The sequence below is a fragment of the Mirounga leonina genome, unplaced genomic scaffold (genome assembly GCF_011800145.1).
Source record: "Mirounga leonina isolate KUSES-001 unplaced genomic scaffold, KU_Mleo_1.0 Mir_165, whole genome shotgun sequence".
In the NCBI taxonomy this organism is placed as follows: Eukaryota; Metazoa; Chordata; class Mammalia; order Carnivora; family Phocidae; genus Mirounga; species Mirounga leonina.
The window spans coordinates 46,057,670-46,080,131 of record NW_023270415.1 but is presented as its reverse complement, the minus strand read 5'-3'; the positions used below and the strand labels follow the sequence as shown (position 1 = coordinate 46,080,131).

The 22,462-nt window shown below is 46.3% G+C and overlaps 1 protein-coding gene across 2 annotated transcripts in view; it reads right to left on the bottom strand.

The window, feature by feature from the left end:
- The window catches only part of VPS13B (vacuolar protein sorting 13 homolog B), a 767,339-nt gene that overhangs the window by 18,233 nt on the left and 726,644 nt on the right, over window positions 1-22,462 (bottom strand). For both annotated transcript variants that reach the window (XM_035011614.1, XM_035011613.1), the window contains 2 exons: window positions 8,494-8,612; window positions 3,000-3,808 (listed from right to left, as the gene is read on the bottom strand). In XM_035011614.1, coding sequence (XP_034867505.1) covers window positions 3,000-3,808; window positions 8,494-8,612 — 928 coding nt within the window. The remainder of the gene's footprint in view (window positions 1-2,999; window positions 3,809-8,493; window positions 8,613-22,462) is intronic.

Genomic DNA, 22,462 nt, shown 5'->3' with positions numbered 1-22,462 from the left:
GGGGAGCCAATCCTGCCTCAGCAGCAGATTCGTGGAGGACAAACCTGGGGCAGACTCTCAGTCAAGTCACTGATCCCAGAGGCTCAGGAAGATGTGGGTGCAAGAAGCAAGGCAGAGCCCAGCCCATTTCTAGGCCGAGCCCCATAGAGGGGGGACAGTCTTAAATTTGGACCCCACTCCTCTTGCCTGGAACAGCACGAGGGTAACACTAGGGAGTCACTGCCAGAGACCAGGACTATAAAGGGCCAGCTTCTGGGTACAAGACCTTCAGCTTATTTAATGCACCCAGCAACTGTGCAAGTACTCTTACCTCCCTAATTTACATGAATTCAGAGGGGCTAATGACTGGGCCTCCCCCTGGGGTCAGGGATAGCAGGCAGGGGGACTGAGGCGAATTTGACATGGTGTTAACCCGTCTCCACTTCTACTTCCAGGCAGGACGAGGGGGCAAGTGTGGCTCAACTGTTCACCATCTCCCGCTGCTTAGACGTGGGGGCTGGGTCTCCCACCCCGCCCACCCACCCTCTGTGAGCCCAGGCTGCAGCGAGGAGGCAGGGTAGCATGGAAGGCTGTGGAATATGGTTCCTTGGAGGGCTCTCTCTGTAGGTAAAGAAACAGCAGATTCCCTTTGGCCTGGAATAGTTATAAGGCTCTGCCTGCAGGCAGCAAATTGGTTTAGAAACATCTTAATTCTCCTTCTCTCCACAGATTTTACACACAGATAAGCAAAGGAGAGGGAGCTATTGCCGAGCAAAGCCCATCTACACAGACTAGTGTAGCGGGGCCCAGCATGAAGGGACACCGCCCAGCCTCACCATCTGCCCCCCCCCTCCCGGCCACTGGAAGGCGGGGTGCGGTCTCCTGGACCAGGAGCACTGCATGACGGGAGGGCTATGTATGCACCCGAGCTACTTCTCAGCGGCATCTGAGCTAGCCAGAAAAGGGCAGTAAGTATCCGAGGGCACGCCTTCTTTATTTTCCTTCAAAAGCAAATACATCTTTTGCTTATTTGTTTGGAAATTTTGTTGAAAAAGAGTGTCTGTCTGACTTCCCATCAAATTGAGACTTGGGTGTAGAGGGGCCCCAGGAAATTAGAAAGCCCACATGCTTTCCTTCGAATAAGGCTACTCATTTCTCATTACTGTTTATTTTTAAAACCTTTTCAAGGTGAATCCACAAACTTCCCTAGAAATGAGGTCAGGGTATTTCGACCATCCCGGGCAGGAACCTTCTAGTCAAGTTCAATGGGTGAATCCTGCCCCACGTGCAACACAGATGCAACTTGCTCATCCCCAGGCCAACCCTCCCCCTTCCTCTACAAGAGTGCTAGTACATTCTCTTGAATGCTCTTCTACTGGGGCGTCCGTAACCTCCTACCATCTTCCCATTTTGTCTGTAGGCTTTTAGTGACAAAATTCCCAACAGGCTCTAAAAACTTGGCCCTCTATAATAGAATTTCTTGTCCCAGCGTATAATGAGGTTGGGACAACAGCTTAGAGGATTTTTAGGTGGATTACAAAAAATCCAAACAGAATGTTCTTGTGAAAGCCCATTAAGAACAAAAAACAAAACAGAGAGAGCGTTTTTAGCACACAGGCTGCAGGGACATGGCTCCTTGGGGCCACAGTTGGGAGTTTCTCTGCCAGCTCATTACCTACATGGGTGCCCCCCACACCTCAGCATTTATGTGGTGGCCTGGCGGGAGGCTTAGTCCTTCCCAGGCCCCAGATCGGAGCCCAGGAACTTATGTGCCTGCTTCTCATGTTAAAAGCAAAAACTTCCTGAAAGGTTAAGTTTCTGGAATTGTTTATAAATATACCCATCTATTAAAATTGAAATGTTAACTGCTTATTTTTAAATGATTTCTTAGCAAGAGAGAAATATTTTCTTCATCGTTGTGCAAGCTATCAAAACAATAGTCCCAGCAGGGCCCTCCCCTGATCTTGTCATTTTCAGTTAAGACTTCTGGGTAACCTCATTAACTCTATGAATTTCATTATGGAGAGAATGTCATCTCACAGTTTGGCAACAACAGGGGTCATTTACTGCTACAATGTTAGCTTGTATGGGAATGCTTTCACCAAGTACAACGGTATAAATGTTCTTCCCTGTGTTACCCTCGGAAAGGAAGACTGTCACGTTCTCTGCTAGAAAGAACCCACAAGACCAACTCTGGTTGGTGTTTGTTGCTTGAATTCATGGGCACATAAGGGGCTGGATAATCACACTGAAACCGTGTTGGAGTGAATTTAGGCGAGGAACGTGTGTTTCGATGCCCGTTACCATAGAATATTCTGAGACCACTCCGTTCCCTGCACTCCACTCCACCATTCGTACAGTACTCACCATCGGACCTGCTGTCCACATATTCAAACCACCCCCTGCAGACTCTTCTATCTCAGGGCTTTGGAGAAGCTGAGACTCCAACCACTTTCTTTTTGCTGTCTAGACAGGCCAGGCCACGCTGGATAGGTAGAAGGCTCTTTATGCATCTTACGAGCACACAGATCCTCTGAATTTCTCACCTACAGCTATTCATGGACTGTAATGAAGGAAGCTAACGAGCTACCACTGGATTTCTTTTAGGCCCCGGGGGCTGAGGCCCGGGGCTAGTTTTCCTGACTGCACTTCATGCTAACACCCTTGTACCTGCAGAAAGCTGCGAGAAAGCGTCTGCTACGTGGAATTAACATTCTACGGTCCATAACAGCAAATACCAAAGCTCCTATTTGCTTGAGTGTTTACTAAGCGCCAGGCGCTTTTATCTGATCCTCTCAGAGATCCTAAAACCCATTTTACCCACGAGGAAACGGAGACTCGGGAGGTTCAAGGACTTACCCGCAGTGGCAGAGTGCGGGGGTCAATGCAGCGCTAACCGCAAAGCCCGCTCCTCCCCTGCCGCCATTTGCTCCCCTAGGTCTTGAGGCTGATGAGCAGCCCCCAGGCAGTTCCTCCCGGCCCAGGCTCTAGCCCGCCCGGCCCTCAGCGTGTGCACTCACCCGCTCTGAAGAGCGCGCCCGCCGCATAGTGCATGGCCAGGGCTTGGACCAGCTGCCTGGCCGTGGTGAAGACGGGGCCGCGTTCAAACACCGAGAAGGACAGCGGCGTGTGGTCGGACGCTATGTACAGCTTGAGGGAGGCGTGGATGCTGACGAGGAGACTCACGGGCTGGATCACCAGCTTCCGCAACTTCACGGGATGCACCAGGGCCCTGGCGTGCTGGCTGACCTGCGCGGGCAGCCCCTGCGAGCCCCCCGCGGCTCCCGCGGGCTGCGCGGCCAGGCAGCCGTCGGGAAGGTAGGTCTCGAACAGCGTTTTGATGTAGTAAACGAACGTATCTTCCACGTACAGCCGCGCGGGTTTCACTTCAAAGCGGAACTCGTTCATATCCTCGAAGAAGCCGCTCTTGCCGGCAGTGAGGGTGAGGCCGAGTTTGATAAAGCAGTTCTCCTTGTATTCCTCCAGCTCTCTGCCGGATACAAGGAGGCTCTGCATTTTGCAACACCGCACGGGGTCTGTTTTCTCCCCCTGGCAGACCAGGACGGCAAAGTGGAAGTTGGACTTGTTGTACAGCTGGTTGTCCACCTGCAGGTCCCCACAGTAGACCTCCACACAGTGAAGCTGGAGGGGGGCTGCAGCAGCCTCTTCCCCGGGCAGGCCACCGGCCACGGGGGCCACGTGCAGAAAGACACTGTCCAGTGTGAGTCTCAGGAGCTCAGACGACACTTTGTGGTGGGTGAGGTCATCAAACACCACCAGGCTCAACTGAGTAATGAACACTTTCAGGGTCACAATCTTCTCCAGAGTTCTGGAAGAGAAAGGGAGAAGAACATCAGTGTCCCTCTGCTCTTCGTTTGCTTTCTTTCCTTTTCTTCTCTCCTTTGTTCCCTCCCTCCCTTCCCTCCTTCCTTCCTTCCCCCGTCCCCAACAGTGCCTTATTACACACCTCCTGATATTCCATCAGATTCTCATAAAAAACAAATAAGAATTCAACTTTCAGTTCATGGTGTCTGGACAGAAACGGTCACATTCCCACAACAGCATTGGGAAATGTTCCCTATGGGACTATTACAAGTTCTTGTCATGTTCTGTATGTGCTTCCGTTCTCAACACCAGATTTTTACTCCAAAATTCTAGTGTTTGTGCACTAATTCTCTATCACGATCATCTCAGGGCAGAAAGGTAAAATCAAATAACCAAAACTCCTTACCTTGAAGTAAAGCAAACAAGAAAACTTACATTCATCCCCAGGACCCCGGCCCATCTAGCCATGTCTCGGCCGTGGGCTCTGCTCCCCCACCATTTCCAGAGCTGACCTGCTGCGCTCCTGCCTCGGGCCAAGCCCTCCATGGTGCAGGAAATCTTCCAGCCCTCCCCTGCTCCAGGGCATCACTCCAGCCTCCCTCTCCTCCATCCTCGTCTTTTTCTTCATTACTAACGGCCTACCACTGGATTTCTTATAGGCCCAGGGGCTGAGGCCTGGGGCTAGTAGCCCTCTGGCTACTCCTCAGTTTTCTGCTCCCCCCATAAAAACTTCTACACGCACTGTCTGCGGGCTGCCTTCCATTCCCTCTTCCCCTTGCTCCAAGCAGCTTCCGTCCCCACAGTCCACCAGAGCGACTCTCACCAAGTGACTTCCTTGTCACTTAGCCTTTCACTGACGGCCTTTTGGTCTGTGGCTCACTTGACCTACAATGGTATTTCACCTTGTCGATAACTCCCCCTGTCTGGAAACATTCCTTCTATCTGTCTTCTCTTGGCTCTTCTACTTGTGGTCCCCCATCCTCAGTCGCCGTGTGACCTCCTCCCCTTCTCCCTGACCCCTACAGATTCAGGTGCCCAAGGCTCAGCCCTTGCAGACCTCATCCAGTCCCATGGCCTGATATGCTGTCTCTGTGCTGAGGACTCCCAGTCACGTCATCAGCTCAGAGCTACCCGACTGCAGCCTCCGGTATCTAAACGCCTCTCCAGACTCACTAGTCGTCTCAACTTGTCATGTCTGTCATCAAACTCCAGATCTTACCCCCCACCCCGAGCTACATATGGTCTCTCCTAGCTCAGTTTTTTTTTTTTTTTTAAGATTTTATTTATTTACTTGAGAGAGAGCGAGTGAGCACAAGTGGGGTCAGCAGCAGAGGGAGAGGGAGAAGCAGACTCCCCACTGAGCAGGGAGCCCGATGTGGGACTCGATCCCAGGACCCTGAGATCATGACCTGAGCCTAAGGCAGACGCTTAACCGACTGAGCCACCCAGGTGCCCCTCCTATCTCAGTTAATGGCAACCACATCCCATCCCTTGTTAGAACACACATTTGGGAGTCCTCCTTGATACTCCTATTTTCAACCCTTACCCAGTGCCTCAGGGAAATCCCATTGGCTTTTTCTTAGAAAGCACATCCAGAATCTGACCATTTCCTCCCACTTCCACTGATCCCACCACAGTCTAGGCCACTGGCATCTCTAGTGTGAATAACTGTAACAATCTCTTCACTAGTCTCCCTGCTTCCACCCTTGCTTCTCTGTGGTCTACTTCAGTGAGGCAGCCAGTGAGTTCCTAAAAATTTAGGTCAGATCATGTCACTTCTTCACTCAAGTGAAGTGATCCAGTGATTTCCCCACTTCGTTCAGAATCAAAGCTAAGCCCTACCCAAGTCCCGCTCTTCTAGCCCTCACCTCTCCGACCTCAGGTGCTACGACTTTCACTTTCGCCCACTCTGTCTGGCCCACACTGGCCTCTTCCCTGCTCCTCCAACGTGCCAGGCACGCTACTTCAGACCTTTGAACCGGCTGTGCCCTCTGTCAGGAAGCTTTCCCACCAGATAGCCACATTATTAACTCCCTCGCAGCTTTTGAGTCTTTGCTCAAATATCACTTCGTGGTGAGGCTTACCTATACTGGTTTTTAAAAATTACTCTCTCTGTCCCTGTGGCCTGGCATTCCTGGTCTTTCTACCCAGCTGTTTCTATCCCTGCAAAAAGCCAACCTTCTACTGTACCATAAATTTTCCTTTTTTATTATGTTTATTCTCTGTGTTCCATTCTACATCTATGAAAACGTGATCATTTTCTCAAAAGAAGGGATTTTGGTCTTTTTGGTCACCGTTGTATCCCCATCCCTAGGATAGCACCTGGAATCCAGTAAGCACTTAAAAAATATTTGAATAAATGAATTGAGGGAATATTAGTAAATATCTGTCCCTTTCCTACTTCTACCACTGAATGTATAAGTTGTTGCTACTATGATTAATAATGCACTATTAATGCCCTAGACAAATATTTCTGAAATTGTTGTATAGGCTTGAAAGTTTGTGTTATATAATTTTATATTAAGTCTCCAATTTTGTTATGCTGTTGATTTTTTACAAACACTCTTGGGCAAAGAAAACATTCTACCCAACCTTGTCTGAAACATTGTAAGTTCAAATTAATAATAATTTGGCAGGTCGAAATTAATAATTTCTTAACCATATGTGAAAAGCAAGGAACTTTTTTAGAAAAGGGCTTATACAAATGTATGGAAGTTGGTATTATTATTTTACATTTTAAATAAAATTTTAATAATAAACTTCTGATGCTAAACTAAATTCTTCTTATAGAAAATTAAAATGCAGAAAATTATTAGATAATCACTTATAACCCCTGCATCTATTAAAAATTTGGTTCCTTCTTTTGAGTTTTAGTTCTAGGAATGTTTTCTGTGCATATGTGTGTGAGCATGTGTGAGCAGAGAAGTATTTATGTGTGTGTGTGGGTGTTTGTGTGTGTATGATACAGGACTGGTCATATTTGTATATTCAATTTTATATTCTGTTTGCTTTATCTTAGATTTATCACATGCATTTTTCTATTCCACTGAAAGCCTGTAAACCTTTTTTCTGTGGATATACCATTTATGTACCATCTGTTCCCCTACTGCTGGGCATTTGTGCTCGAAATATTTTGCCACTCTAAGTGGCAATATGATAAATCTCTGTCTTAGCCCACTTCTCTCACCACTGCTTTGACCCTTAAACTCTGAGAATTCTTAAAAGTGGAGTTTCCAAGGGGCGCCTGGGTGGCTCAGTCGGCTGAGCGTCTGCCTTCGGCTCAGGGTCCTGGGATCAAGCCCCCATGTCAGGGTCTCTGCTCAGCGGGGAGTCTGCTTCTCCCTCTGCCTCTGCCCCTCCCCCAGGCTCATGCACGCACGCATGCACTCATGCGCTCTCTCGAATAAGTAAATAAAATCTTAAAAAAGAAAATAAAAGTGGAGTTTCCAAGCCAAAGGGATTTTTTTTCTTAAGTAGGCTCCACGCCTAGTGTGGAGTCAGCCCAGCATGGAGCCAAACGCGGGGCTTAAATTCACGACCCTGAGATTAAGACCTGAGCTGAGATCAAGAGTCGGACACCTAACTGACTGAGCCACCCAGGCACCCCCAGGCCAAAGGGATTTTAAAGCTCTTAATACATGTTGCTCAAGTGCTTTCCAGAAAGTGGCAACAGTTTACACTTCCACTTGAACTGTATATGATGGCACATCATTACTTTGGTAATAGCTTACTTAAATTTGCATTTCTTTGATTACTTATATTTTCTCTTCCTAGAATTTCCTGGTCATGCATGTGCCTCTTCTTTTAGAAAGAGGGGCTAGCTTCATACTATTCCTACTGGATTACAGGAGTTCCTTTAAATTATGCATATTAACTCTTTGGTTCATGAGTGTAAGACCTGATGGCAACACTCTAAATAAGAGGTGAGTTTATTTTTGATGCAGCTCTAATTGCTAAGTCAGATTACTAATTACTAGGTTGTCAACTGGATACAGAAGTATTAATTTGCATTTCATGCTAATGCTAATATATAATTCTTTTTTTTTCTGGATTTATTTTTTATTGTTATGTTAATCCCCATACATTACATCATTAGTTTTAGATGTAGTGTTCCCTGATTCATTGTTTGTGCATAACACCCAGTGCTCCATGCAGAACGTGCCCTCCTCAATACCCACCACCAGGCTAACCCATCCTCCCACCCCCCTCCCCTCTAGAACCCTCAGTTTGTTTTTCAGAGTCCATCGTCTCTCATGGTTCGTCTACCCTTCCGATTCCCCCCCTTCATTCTTCCCCTCCTGCTATCTTCTTTTTTTTTCTTAACATATATTGCATTATTTGTTTCAGAGGTACAGATCTGAGATTCAACAGTCTTGCACAATTCACAGCGCTTACCCAGAGCACATACCCTCCCCAGTGTCTAACTAATATAAAATTCTAAGATGCATGTCTTAGTTTGTAAATCTGTTTGTTAAACTTACCACCGGAAGGGGTACCAAAGAAGATAATATATTGCTACTTTTTATAGGTATGATTTAATGCTAATAACCATATCCTTATGGATTACATAATAATTCACCAAAGGCTATAATGTGTATATAGAGATGATAAAGAATGATAAATAGCAGGTTTATGACTTTATAAAGGGAAAGCTTACCATACTGTCACTGGGATAACAATTATTCCTACCTATTGGTAGCGGTTAAACTAGGTCCCACTTTTCCTTCTGGGGCCACAGTGACGAAGACCGTGCCACACTGGAGGACAATGTCCACATATACATAGCCAAAGCCAGTCAGGAACACAACCTGTGAGAAGAATATTCAAAATCTGATTAAAAAGAAGTAAGAAACACTACTGAAATGGTTGCCTTCAAATGTCTTAAGTTCTGATTCGATGCCACAAACACTTGCTGGTTATATTTCTTTATATCTATGTGTGTAGGCTATTCAGCTGACTTGAAAAAAAAAAAAAAAAACAAAAAAGAAAGATCAAATCCAGATTTTTCAATATCCAGCTGTAAGGTTCAGAGCAAAAAACAATGATGGATGACAGGGCATGAGTGTCTTCATTCTCTGCTTCTTTGGAATTGGCAAATAGCTCTGTGTGGGCTGGAGCCCAGCCATGGGCTGGCTTTATGTGTGCATATGAATCTCTGTGGAAAATAATCCCCTGAAACTCAGGACTTGAAATGCAACATGCAAAAAACTTTCAGACTCTTGAGTGTTGACTTACTACCATGAGGATGCCCTTCTATCCTGGGGACACAGAAACATACCAGAAAACCTACCATGCCATAATCCTCTCAAGGCCCCTCAGTCCCTCACATAACTTGTAACAATAATGTCAGATAACTTCATTTGCCTGGAGTCAAAATGAATTTTTCTTCCACGGGAAGGTGGACTAAGCCCCAGAAAACTTCCACCTCAGAAGCCAGGTGCCAGGCCAGCAGTAACAGATGTCCTTTTAGCATTAAATAGGTTGCTTAAATGGATAAATATCTGAAAGCAGAACAGAACTGTTTGAAAAACAACTCCAGGAACATCATGTTCACAGCCAGCACTACCTGAGAGTAGGGGCAAGAACCTCCTGTGTTTGGGAATGTGGATTTTGATAACTTGCAGTATCAGTTCAGTCCAAGTCTGGGCCCTTTATTATTGCTAGGACAGTCAATAAAAGAAGGCTGAAAATTCCTGGATGAAGGAACAGAGCTCGGTGCCTGCCTGACAGGGAATGAATGTACTCTAATTCTGACCGTATGCGGAGGAACCGGAGAGAGAGTACACAGAACCGCAGGAAGAGAGTCACAGGCTCAAACTGGGACGTGACTTCAATGTCACTGGGCTTCTTTCGTGCATGAGGGCGCCTCCTTCAGAAATCCTGACTGCGGGAGGGCGCCTGGGTGGCTCAGTTGGTTAAGCGACTGCCTTCGGCTCAGGTCATGACCCTGGAGTCCCTGGATCGAGTCCCGCATCGGGCTCCCTGCTCGGCAGGGAGTCTGCTTCTCCCTCTCCCACTCCCCCTGCTTGTGTTCCCTCTCTCACTGTGTCTTTCTCTGTCAAATAAATAAATAAAATCTTTAAAAAAAAAAAAAAAAAGAAATCCTGACTGCGTGCAGCACCCTGGGCCGTGCGGCTGGCCATCACATCTCCCGCTCAGCTCCTGCAGTGTGGTGGCCCGCAGATGCTCCCCCTCCGCAGGCCCCTCCCCTAGTGCCTTCTCTTCTGTCCCACGGCCACTGCTTTAGCTTAGGCCCTTGTCTGCCACTCGGCACCCCTGCGCCCCTCCCCACACGGGTCCTTTCCAGATCCTGTGTACCTTTGCCCATACTCCTTAAGGATACCTTTCTCCATGAAGGTACTCTCTAGGTTTCTTATTCCTTTGCTCAGCTTGATACTTACTCTGACGTCCCTAAAGTACTTTAACCATATTTCTGTTTGGTCACAAATCTGTAGTGTTTGCAGCACAGCTACCTGTTTATACACCTGACCCAATGACTAGCTCGTCAGTTTGATGGCAGGAGTGGAGTCTGTTCTCTATGGACGTGTTTCCCAAATGGATTGTTTTGCAAAAATATGTTTCTAAAGACCCTGTATCCTGAATTTGCCTTATCTGTTCTAAGGTAAAAACTGAACTTGGGGCGCCTGGGTGGCTCAGTCGGTTAAGCGTCTGCCTTAGGCTCAGGTCATGATCCCAGGGTCCTGGGATCGAGCCCCACACTGGGCTCCCTGCTCCTTGGGAGCCTGCTTCTCCCTCTGCCTCTCTCTCTCTCTCTCTCTGTCTCTCATGAATAAATAAATTAAATCTTAAAAAAAAAAATTGAACTTGACTAGGACAAAATCTGGAATGGCTCAGCTCATGAATCTAAAACAAAACAGGTATTATTTCAGAAACATTCACATTTATTATTTTGTATGATATACAAAGTAAGTCAACTGCTTTTTTAAAAAAGATTATCTGAGAGAGAGAGAGAATGCATGATGTGAGAGGGGGAAGGGCAGAGGGACAGGGACAGACGCAGACTCCCTGCTGAGTGTGGAGCCTGAAGTGGGGCTCGGCATGGGGCTCCATCCCATGGCCCCGAGATCATGAACTGAGCAGAAATCAAGAGTACTGACTGAGCCACCCAGGCGCCCCAAGTCAACTGCTTTTTTTTTTACTAGGCTTATAGATGTGGGATTATTCATTTGGCACAAACCTTTCTAAGGCCCTGTGCTCCCTCCCATCTGTATTTCCCTCTCTCAGTGACTGTAACTTCAGTGCATGTCCCAGGGTTTTAGGAGAGAACTATCAACCCTCAAAGGAGGGAGGGAGAGGATCAAAAAGGGAAATATTTATTGCTGTGTTCAAACTCAAAGTCATCCTTAGGCATTATGAAATGAGAAAGGATACTAGTTCCTTCTAAGATAGTAAAGATAGGTCAAGCTGATGTTTTTTGTTAACTGCCCAAGGGACTCTGAAACAAGCAAGTGGACCTAAATCTTCAAGGTACTACTTCTCGTCAAAAATCTGGACTATGGAGAAAAATTTTGCTGGGTGTTCCTTTCACTCACCACTAGAATGGAAGAAACATGGACTTTTAGTTCATATCTCTTTTCACAGGTACAGAAACAGCTCACAATGCCAAGCATTTTGTACAGTGGCAGCTCTAGGGATTAGGGAGTTAGGTATCTAACTGCCAGAGAAATTAGGCACCTGCACCTAGGTTCCCACAGAAGTTTTAAAGTTAATCCTTATTTTGTTTTGACGGTTTGGTCATTTAGTCATTCAACCAGTTATTTGATACTTAAAGTGCACCTACAAAAAGCAAGGCACTGTATTAGGGATGGGGAAGATCCTTTTTTTTTTTTTTTTTTAAGATTTATTTATTTATTTTGGGGGGAGAGAGAGAGCACACAAGGGGGGGGAGCAGACAAAGAGGGAGAGAGAAGCAGACCCCCTGCTGAGTAGGGAGCCTGATGCGGGGCTTGATCTCATGACCCCGAGATCATCACACGACCCTGAGATCGTGACCTGAGCAGAAATCAAGAGTCAGATGCTTAACCGACTGAGCCACCCAGGTGCCCCAGGGACCAAAAAGATCTAATCATACCCTCAAACTGCTCTCAGCTTAGCTGGTGAAAAAGCCAAGTACACAAATGATGAGGTAATAGTAACTAATAGTTCCAGGGCAGAGATGAGTAACTTGCTTCTCCCTCTTCATATATTAATCATCATGATCTCTGTATAACTCATGAGGGCAATGGTTTTGTGTTCATTTTCTTCAGTACTTATAACCAGTACCTGGTATGCAATCAAGATCTGAATGGATATCATCTCAACATGGTTCCTGAGGTAGAGACTTCTAGTGTCCCCCCATACCTATCTCCTTCCAGGCACAGAACAGGAGTATACTCCTCACCCCCTTGTGGTTTAGGTATGGCCACGTGACTAAGTTCTGGTCAAAGAGCTAAAGACAGAATTGACAAGTGTTACTTCTGAGCCAAAGCATAAAAGAGCTAGTCTTCTTCTCCTGCTGCAGAGGCCGAATACAGGCTTTATGTTCTAGATCAGTGGCAGGACAAATCCAATCCACGGCCTGTTAATTGTAAATTAAGTTTTATGGGGATAATAGCTATGCTCACTTATTTACATATTGTCTCTAAAGCCTAAAATGCTTACTGAAGAAAAAGAAGAAACTTTTTGAAGAAAAAACTGGCTGACTCCTGGTCTAGCTGGTTGTGGCAGAGTGTTATACAGGCAAGGACCTGCACACCCAGCTTCCAGGCCCTTGCTTAGTCCCTTCTGCTGATCCAGAGCTTGGCTGTGACTGCCATCAGCTGATGGAGTATCAGCAAACACGAGGCAAGAAGCCTGATAAAGCTTGCTTCCTGGGGTTTGCCCTCCTGCCAACCATGTGAGGGAGTCTGGTTTAGCCTCCCTACAGAGGAAAGACCACATGGTGAGAGAGATGCCCAGACTCTCCAGCTGAAATCCTCCCTCTGCCAACTTCCAACCGAATGTGGCTGCATGAGTGATCCCAGGCTCATCCTGCAGAAAAATCACCCAAACAAACCTTCAGACTCATGAGACGTTAATCATTTTCAAGCCTCTAGGTTTTGGGGTGGCTTTTTACAGTGGGGCAGACAGAAGGTGATGGAGACTCCACCAACCTGCATCCCTGAGTGACCATGTAGAACAGAGCTCCCTAGGCACAAAGCATGAGCAAGAAGAAATGCTAGGATTCTGAGAGGCAGCGTAACTTAGCTTATCCTAACTAATATAGATATTGGTACTAGAAGTAGGGTTCCAGCAAAAACCTAAAATAGGAGTCCTTGGCTTAATGGTCAGGCAGTAGGAATTGATACTGAAAGATATTAAAGTGGCAATTCATGTTATGAAGTAGCAGACATTTAGTAAGACTGTTGTCTGGGATTACCTGATTATAGGCAGATTATAAACCTAATCCAATTGTGCCTCCAGAAGATGAGGTTTGGAAACAAAACATTAATAGTGTGTGTTGGCTGCTATTGGCTGTCTCTGGCAATGTATTCTGAAGAAGAGATGAGCTCAGGAAACAATTGGCCAGTTTGCAAATAAAAATGAAAGAGAAGAGAGATTCCAGAAATTCAGGGCCTTGCAAGGCTAGAAATGCTTTTAAACCTCAAACATCAAGAGACCAAAGTTTAGTGAATATGAAGGCAGATTAATACTCTGCCCTAGGGTTACATATAGGCATCACACTCACTGTTAAAACCTCATCAATTGTTAAAGTGACTCAGAAGAAAGTTTAGCTTAAAAGTATAAGTTTGCCACAGAAGCTCTCTTAAATCTAGAGAGAAGCAAAGAAACAAGATAGCACAGAAATATGCCTTGAAAAGGACCATGGATGTGGTTGTCAGTTCATGAATTCTCTGGAATCAAATAGTTCTTGGGAAATGACTACTGCCCAATAAACTCACAGGCCTTGACTAAAAGAGACTGTGATTGCTTGAGACTCAATAATATGAGCTTCAGATGTGACAGAGGAAGATCTCTTGAGGGTAGAGCCAGGGACTAGAAGAAAAATGTTAAGAAAGCAGTTCCAAGAGTAGAAACAGGGCTCAGAGACCCCACAATTACGTGCTCAGAAAATTTTCCAAATTGTCATGGATGAGGGGCTGCCATTATGTCTCTCATTCTTCCCCTTTCCATTCTGGAGGGCTTATAATGGTTATGCTTCTTGTAAAATGGGGGGAAAGGAGGAGGACATGAGCTCACAGCCCTCCAGATGAAAGGAGTCAACGTGCAGACTCAGAGAGGCGTTCCGAAGTACTGGATTTCCAGTGGGATGTGGTGACTGGATAGAACGCTGGGGAGGCAATTTGTTTGTTCCACGTGTGGGAAAAGGGACGATGACAAGACTGATGACCGAGGGGGATTTTCTGTTGTTGTTGCCGAGCTGTTTGTTACTGCCCAGTGAGCTAGCCAGTCCTGATCAGCGCCAGCATCGGGTGTTTGTTCTTTCTTCACTTCATACTGATGTGGGGGGGAGTGTGGGGGGCTATTGGGCAACATATCGTAGATTTGCTGCCCTGACCACTAAACCCTTGGAGGATACTCTGTGTTTTGCCCTTTGTATCTGTGTTGGATACTCTGATCAGTAAGACTTTCTCTCCTGCGTGTGGGATGGAACACCATCCCAGGCCTATGTCCTGCCCTCCACTTACTATGTTGTCTTCTACTACGATTATAAGTAAGAAACACTTTAAAATAATTTGTGCTTTTCTAACATATCCAGTTATCCTTATTAAAATGATTGCTTATTAGATTTATGTCCAGTAAACAGTATTTTAAAAAATGATACCAATTTAATTTTACTAAGTTAATAAGTTACAAGGGGACACAGGAAATAAAAGGATGAATTCCTGAAAGTCTCTCTTCCCCTGTCTCCCTCTTTTTCCCTGTAGGCTCTGTGTGGCAGTCCAGGGATAATCTGGGGGGAGTTATAAAGCATCCCAGCACTGCAGCTGAGGTAGACTTCCGTAACAGGTACGACTGTTATTAAAACTCCTTCTGCGCGCCCCTCCTCCAATATTTTACTGATTTCCTCTCCACCTGGGCTACAGCAGACAGAGGATACACCTTGCTGGGCCTCTTCCCTTTCCAGTTCTCTTTCTTTTACTTGACTCCTGGTGCTCCCACCTCAGATTTTTACTTTCTTTTTGTGATAAGTAATTTTGTGTCAACCTGATTGGCCAGAGGGTGCCCAGGTTAAGCATTATTTCTGGATGTGTCTGTGAGGATGTTTCTGGATGGGATTAGTATTTCAATCAGTGGGCTCCATAGACTGCCTTCTCCAATGTGTGTGTTGGGGGCAACATCCAGTCTGTAGAGGGCCTGAATAGAACAAAAGGGAGAGGAAGGAATCATTTGCCCCCTTTCCCCCTGCCTCACTGTTGAGCTAGGACATCTCATTTCAACTCCTCCTGGTGAATTTATACCATCAGCTCCCTTGGTTCTCGGGCCTTTGGATCCGCACTGAATTACACCTATGGTTTTCCTGGGTCTCCAGCTTGTGGGGGGCAGATACTCAGCCTCCATTAATAGATCTGCAGATAAGTCAATCAGCAATTCTATTTGTTCTGACCTTTGGCTAACATTCATTTTTCATAAAAATTTTTACTCCCTATTTTGGGAAGGAATAAATTGAAAGGGTACTACTTCTACCTCTAGATGGAGTGGCTTGTGAGAAAATATCTGAGGAAGGAAAACCATGATATGGATGAAGTTAAGACTTAGGCTTTGAAGGGAAGAAGAGATCTGTGTATGTGCTATGGACCTGACCCCTCACCTGTGGAGGGAATACGGGAGTGAGATGCAGCCTGGTTGGTCTCAGGTGGTGGTCTGTTTTAAGCAGTCTAGTGGCCTGGAGAGCCTCCTCTGGGCTGGACTCTGTGTTTTAGTAATCACTTGGGTGGCAGTTGTGGAGACAGAGTTGGAGGTGATGAGGCTGACACCAGAGAGGTCCTTTGAGGGGCTATTGCCAAACTCTGGGAGAGGGATGATGGGTAAAAGGCCAGAAGTAGACCATGGTCACAGAGAGAAGGGGCAGATCCAGAGACATTTTTGAGGAATTTCTGCCAGAAACTGGTGATTTACAGGATGTGTGCGGGGGAAGGCACTGGGGTGCAGTAGGAAAAATATAGGCTCAGAAGCTGGACAGTTGGAGCTTGGATCCCAGGCCACTTGCTTTGTGCAAGGTGACCTCCCTGGGCTTTAGGTAGCATCTACCTTCAAGGGATGTGGCAGGGACTAATGATAGTATTTGTAGAGTGCTTGACATAAAGCAGGAATTCAATACAAATTTACCTAAATATTATTTAAGGTTTGTATACTGGGGAGTAGCGACTCTAACAGAGCTGGCTTGGGGAATGGAAAATGATCACTTGGTTTCAGACATGCTGGGTTTGAGGAGCTTGTGAGTTTCAGGCGGAGATGTCTGGTGGTTGGTGAAGAACACTGACTTGGAGCTCAGGAGAGATGCAGGGGCCAGAGATAGATCTGAGAGTGACTGGATGATAGTTGGTAGCGAAAGCAATGAGATTCGATCTCCTAGAGAGGAAAAGAAGGGAAATGAATTTCCAAAATGATCAGTTTCTAAAATGAGAAAAGGTTGGATAAGGGCGAAAACTAAACAGTGATACTCTGGGTATAATTCTGAAAAATATTTAGGGAAATCCTTACTCCCAAGTATCTTTAAGAGCAGGTGTGACTCGGCTGGAACAAACTGTAAACACACAGAAGACTCTAGACCAGGGCACTTGGCTGATGTTCTGAAGTGGGTACCAACTTGCTGGTATCTGTTCTGGCCTTGATATGGGATATAGGGGAAGGCGAGTGAAGTAAGCAAAAAGTCAAAATGTCTTTACTGCACGTTTTATAAATCAGATATTCCCTTGGGTTGGTAACTTTTTTTCTACGTAAAGATTCCTGGATGGAGGCTGAAGGTATGTCGGAAAATGAGTACATGCCCTTTAAGCATTAGTGCTCAGGGTTATTACCTCTGTCTGATCTGCACCAAGTGGACTGATTACATACTTGAGTCCTGGTTAATCAGGGCACTTAGCAAAGTGTCTTATGATAACCTTGTAAATAAGATAAGAAACATCTTATATAGTATGGCTTAAAAAAAGCTTTCAGATGCGTTTTCTTATTTAAGAAATGTGGGCTAGATGACCGTGCACTTTGATGCATTAGTGGATGCCTGAGGCCACGCGTTAGGGAGGTATCTAGCGATTCACCACAGCATGGAGACCTTGGGCTTGTCCCGTTCGACATATTTATTAATGACTTGGACGAACACGTAGAACGCGTGCTTACCACATCTATAGATGACATAAAGCTACCAAGGATACTTAATATGTTGGATGACAGCATCACAAATTTTTTTTAAGGGATTTCAACAAGCTGGACTAGGCCAACAGCAACAAGATTTAATTTTTGGGGGATAAATGCAAAGTCCTGTCCCTGGGTTCAAAAAGTCAACTGTACAGCGAGTCATATGATAAAGACCTGGGGGATGTGGTTGACCACAAGTTCAATAATAACAAACAGTCTGAACTTGTTAATAAAAAGCTAACTCAATCTTCTACTTTATTAATGGAAGCACAGGGAGGTAATAGCTGGTTAGACCACATTTGGAATACTATGTATAATTCTCGCTGCCAGATTTTTAAAAGGGAACATAACACACTAGTGTATTCAGACAAGGGTAACTGTGGTGATGAGTCTGGAAATCACATTTACTGAAGGAATGATTCAAGGAACCAGAAATGCTTGGCCTGGATAAGGGAATACTTAAGAGAAGATGTTGAGACGGCCTTCAAATAATTGTAGTGTTGCTATATTAGAGGGGAAGTAAACAGTCTGTGATGCCCCAGAGGGTAAAACAAGGATGAATGAGTGGGTGCCACGGAGGGAGGGTTTTCAGCTCGACACGAGCAGAAACTTTCCTATAGTCACTGCTGGAATAAGCCCGAGCCAGAACACTGAGGGGAGATGGCACGGGAGGGACTCTTGCCCTGCACAGAGGGGAAAGTAGAAAAGCTCTTCTAACCTGTGCTTTCATGAACCTTCAGGTAGCAATATCTGTAGCCAGGGCTGGACTCCAAAGGACAGACAGGGACCTCTGTTTGGTACAGGAAAAACAAGACTGGGTCACATGTGGGCAGATCCCGGTTCCAGCCTGATCCTGCTTAGTTATAAACCACCTAGCTGATGACTCTTTAAGCCTCAGACCTCTCATCAGGAAAATAAACAGAAAAATTATTGCCCTAATGATCCTAGAATTTTTGCCGTGATCAAAGGCTCTGTCTTGGGACTTACTCCACTTGACTGCATTTATTTACTTATGCTCAGGTCCTTGGAGCAGGAGTAAGGCCTTGTTCGGGGCAAAGGGTTTGGCCCTGGATAGTTCCTCAATTAAAGCTTGCCGAATAAATGAACGAAAGAATGGAGACTGTGGATATGAGGGCACTTTGTAAATGGTAGAGAGCTACAGAAACATGAAAGACCGTTACTCCCCATCTTCCACACACACACGGAGAAGAAAATCCTGGTGACACTGACTCCATGGAACACTTCTGCTAAGTGTCAAAGATTATGAGAATTTACTGGATCTTTTTAGAAGAAAACACACCTGCAAACCTTCTGGGGTGCAAACTGCTCATTCTTCTTTGCTGTTTCAATGGCTCAGAAATTGCTTTTCATAACAAGTCAAAGACTTCCCATGGCTCTTAAGATAAAAACCCAAATCCTTGGTTGCAGATACTGAATCTGGCTGGGTTTGGCCTTGAACTGCCTCACTAGTCCCCCTCCTGCCCCCTTTTCCTTTATCTGGCACTCTGGCCACACTGGCATTTAGATCCCCAAAGCGACCAGGCTCCCTCTCTGAGCACCGAAGCTTCAAACATGTTGCTCTTTCCGCCGAGAAAAATCTCCCACTTTGTCTACTTCATGCCTGTTCAACTTGAAGGCAGAGATGCGAGGTCTCTTACTGGAGAGGTACTCCTTGGCCTCTCAAGCTCGTCTGCTGTACATCCTAGCAGGACAACTGACCTGCCCTTCGCAGTTGCTTCCAGAGTTCACAATACGACAGCCTGGGGAGCGCTGGCTTATTATCTGTCTCCCCCACGTGGCATCTCCCAAGTGCAAGGGCAGCGTTCCCTCCCGTTCACTGTATTTCACGTGGTCCCACTACCAAGTGACAGCGTCTGGCACGTATTAGAGACTCAGTAAGTATTTGTCGATTGGTGACTGACGCATGCTTCTCAGTGTTTGCGTTAGTTAAACGGCAGCTACGTTTCCTTTGTTACCTTTTTATTCAAAAAAATACTGCCTAGCGCTGACGAAAGTAAGGTTTCTGATTATCGGAAACTGCAGTCCCATAAACTAGGCAGGATTCTAAACTGTTTTCCTGATGGGATCAAAACTGTGACTTAAAATGCTCAACGAAAGCTCATTTTTTATGTCTTTACTTATGTGTTCAGAATCTAGAGATGTTTTCCCCTGGAGTCAGGCTCCCACCCACTGGAAAGTTCAGGATAAGAGCACCAGCTGCTACTTCAGGGCCTCTGGTGAGCAAGCAGGGGATGTCTTCTAGCAGGTGTGAGCTACTAACACGACCCAGGACAGCCCCCTCCAAAAACGGTCAGAATTTTGTGGCCTACGTGCTGTCAGGCCTTCCCAATAACTCCTGAGCCAAAGAATACCTCTTTGTGTGATTATAAACTTACTTTCTGAATGTTCCCTGTCATATTCCATTTCGAAATTATATGACATGACACTGTCCTATTTCCAGAGCTGAGGCGAGGGCCGATCACCGGCGAGAGCTAAAGGAGCTGTCTTCCTTGAGGCAGATTGGGGATTTTACGGTGCTTTTATCCTGCTTTTTTAAGGTCAGCTTTGAAATTCGCGTCACGGGGCTCAGACCCCGGGCTGAGGAAAGGCTCCTGGAAGACAAACTCACTTCTATAGAAGGGCTGCTTCCTTTCATCAGAGGACACAGCGCCCTTCGCTCCCCGGTGATTTACATGCCGTGGTGTATTACCGAGGAGATGTTGGTGAGGGTCTGAAACAAATCTTCCTGCAGAGTAGGAAGTGAGCCATGGTCTGCGGGACATATGGCACACAGCTCCTCCAAGATTAATGGGAATGTGAGCCTTTGCTGGGTCCTCAGACCAGGGATGATAAGGGTGTTGGAAAGAGTACTCCTCCTAGCTTTGAAGTATCTGTGACTACAAAGGTTTGAGGAAATTTAGAGTGAACGGGAATCCCTGAAATAAGGTTTGGCAGGCAGAATGCCTATTGTCAAGAACTCCCTAGACCTACAGAAGCAAGCAAAGTTTGAAAAATCTTCAAACCGATGCAGAGGAGTTCAGGAACCCTTGGGCAGCTTGCAATCTTTATTTTGTACGTTAATGAGACCAGGAGCGTCTCCTGGGGCTGCGCAGATCCAGCAGGTTTTCAGTGTGCAGCCAGTGAGTACTGCTGACAGAAACCGCTCCCCTGTAATTGGGGCCACTACGAATGCAGGTCTCCAAGGTGACTGGGGCCCCCGGCTAGTCCTGCACCTGTCCCTGGCCACATCCTTCGTCTGTTTCCGCAGCTACTTCTCTCCCCAGACCCCCAGCCCTTTCCCTCTCCCTCTTAGTGGATGATTTACTCCATACTTCACAATAAACTTAAGTCCTCGGAGGGTCAATTCACACTCACTTTCCCGGTCCCTCTCTCCAAACAGCTCTCCCTAACCTATGTCCATCCCCACCTCTTTTCTACGAGGTCCTGTTCCAGCACAACTACACTCCCTGGGCCTTGGACTTGCCTCCCCGGCCGCTCCTCACTGTCCTCCCCACTTCTCCTTGACTGACTCCGCCCCTGCAGCACGGAGACCAGAAACAATTCTCACATGTTCCTCCACTCCCTCCCTTCCACCCACTCTGAACTTGTCATTTCCACTTGCTACCTTGCTTCCCTCTTTCCACCATTTGACAGCCTGTAAACTTTGTCCTCCAGAGGCTCTGTCTGCCCCCTGCCCCTCTGCCTCTTCCTCTCCGTCTCTTGCTGCCCTGCACTGACACGCTGGCCTTTCCCAAGGTTAGACCTGGGGCTCTCTTTCCTTCCTTCACACCATCTCTCTCGCCTAATCTCATCTTCTCATTCATTCATTCATTTACTGATTTGATATTTACTCTTAGGGTGCTGACAGGCACTCTGCTGCGGGCTGAGGATGAATAAGGCAGGTATCTGACCACCAGGAATTCTAACTTGGTAGGAAATCACTTAAAGAAATAATTGCAGGGGCACCTGGGTGGCTCAGTCAGTTGGGGTCCTGGGATCCAGCCCCACATCGGGCTCCCTGTTCAGCGGGGAGTCTGCTTCTCTCTCTGCTCCTCTCCTCCCCCCTCGACCCCACTCGGGCTCGCTTGCTCTCTCTCTCAAATAAATAAAAATCTTAAAAAAAAAAAAAAAGAAAGAAATGCAATTAAATGTTGCAAATGTTATATGAACATGTGGAGGGGCCGGTAGTGGGGAGGAGACTTTGCAGTGAGGGGAAGAGAGAGAATCTCTTGGGAGATGAGAAAGAATGTGCCAGCTGGGGAAGAGGGAGTTCAGGAATCCCAGGCAGGGAAGTAGGATTCATAGCACAGCGGTATGGAGCAGTGCTTTGGAGTCAGGCAGGTGTGGATCACACCCCAGTTCCTTCTCTTATAACACAAGGGAATTAGGCCGTGCTACTTCTGGAGGTCTCAGTTTTCACTTGTGTAACGTGGAGATCATCGTCCTGTCGTGTACGGCTATGGCAGGGTTAGAGAGGAATGAATGCAAAGTGTTCAGCACGATGCTTGACGTACAGTAAGCAATTATTAAATGATAATTGTTATTACGGTAAATATATTTATACATTTAATAGGTGTCTTGTAACCATTACAGTAAATGGGACCTACGAATGAACGACCAGGGTGTGAAAGAACCGTAACAAAGTACAGCATAGATCACTCAGCCCTAAAATGGAAGGAAGCGGCGACGCACGGCGCAGCACGGACAAACACCGAAGACACTAACTAGGCTGCGTGGAACTAGCCGGCACGACAGGACAAGTGTGGTGTGGTTCCACTCACACGAGGTGCCTCGAACCTGCCAAGCTCAGAGACACCAAGGACAGCCGTGGTCCCCGGGGGCTGAGCGGAGGGAGGCTGGGAGGACAGTTTCCTGTCGGTGATGACGGACTAGAGAGCGGGGAGGGCTGCGCGACAGTGTGTGTTTTTAGTCATACACCTAACCTTGGCAAATTTTCAGCACCGCAGAAATGAAATGCTGGGATCATATGCCATTTTCAATAAAAATAAACCACCACCAACACGGAGAGTAAGACAGACAAATCGGGACATTTATCTGTTCAGGGTTTTTAAACTGTACTTATATTCGCAGACTGTTATGTACTTTCAGCAAAAATATGTGTATTTTTAGATTAAGTTTTGAAACTTTCAAAAGAGGGGACGAATCTAGGGTTGGCATTATGATTTTCCTAAAATCTGGACAGTAGGACTACCCTCTACATAGAGAAGTCTAACAATTGTATTTCCTTTTTGACCTTGGATTAGACCCAACAGGGGCTTGCCTTTACCAAGTGCTCAAT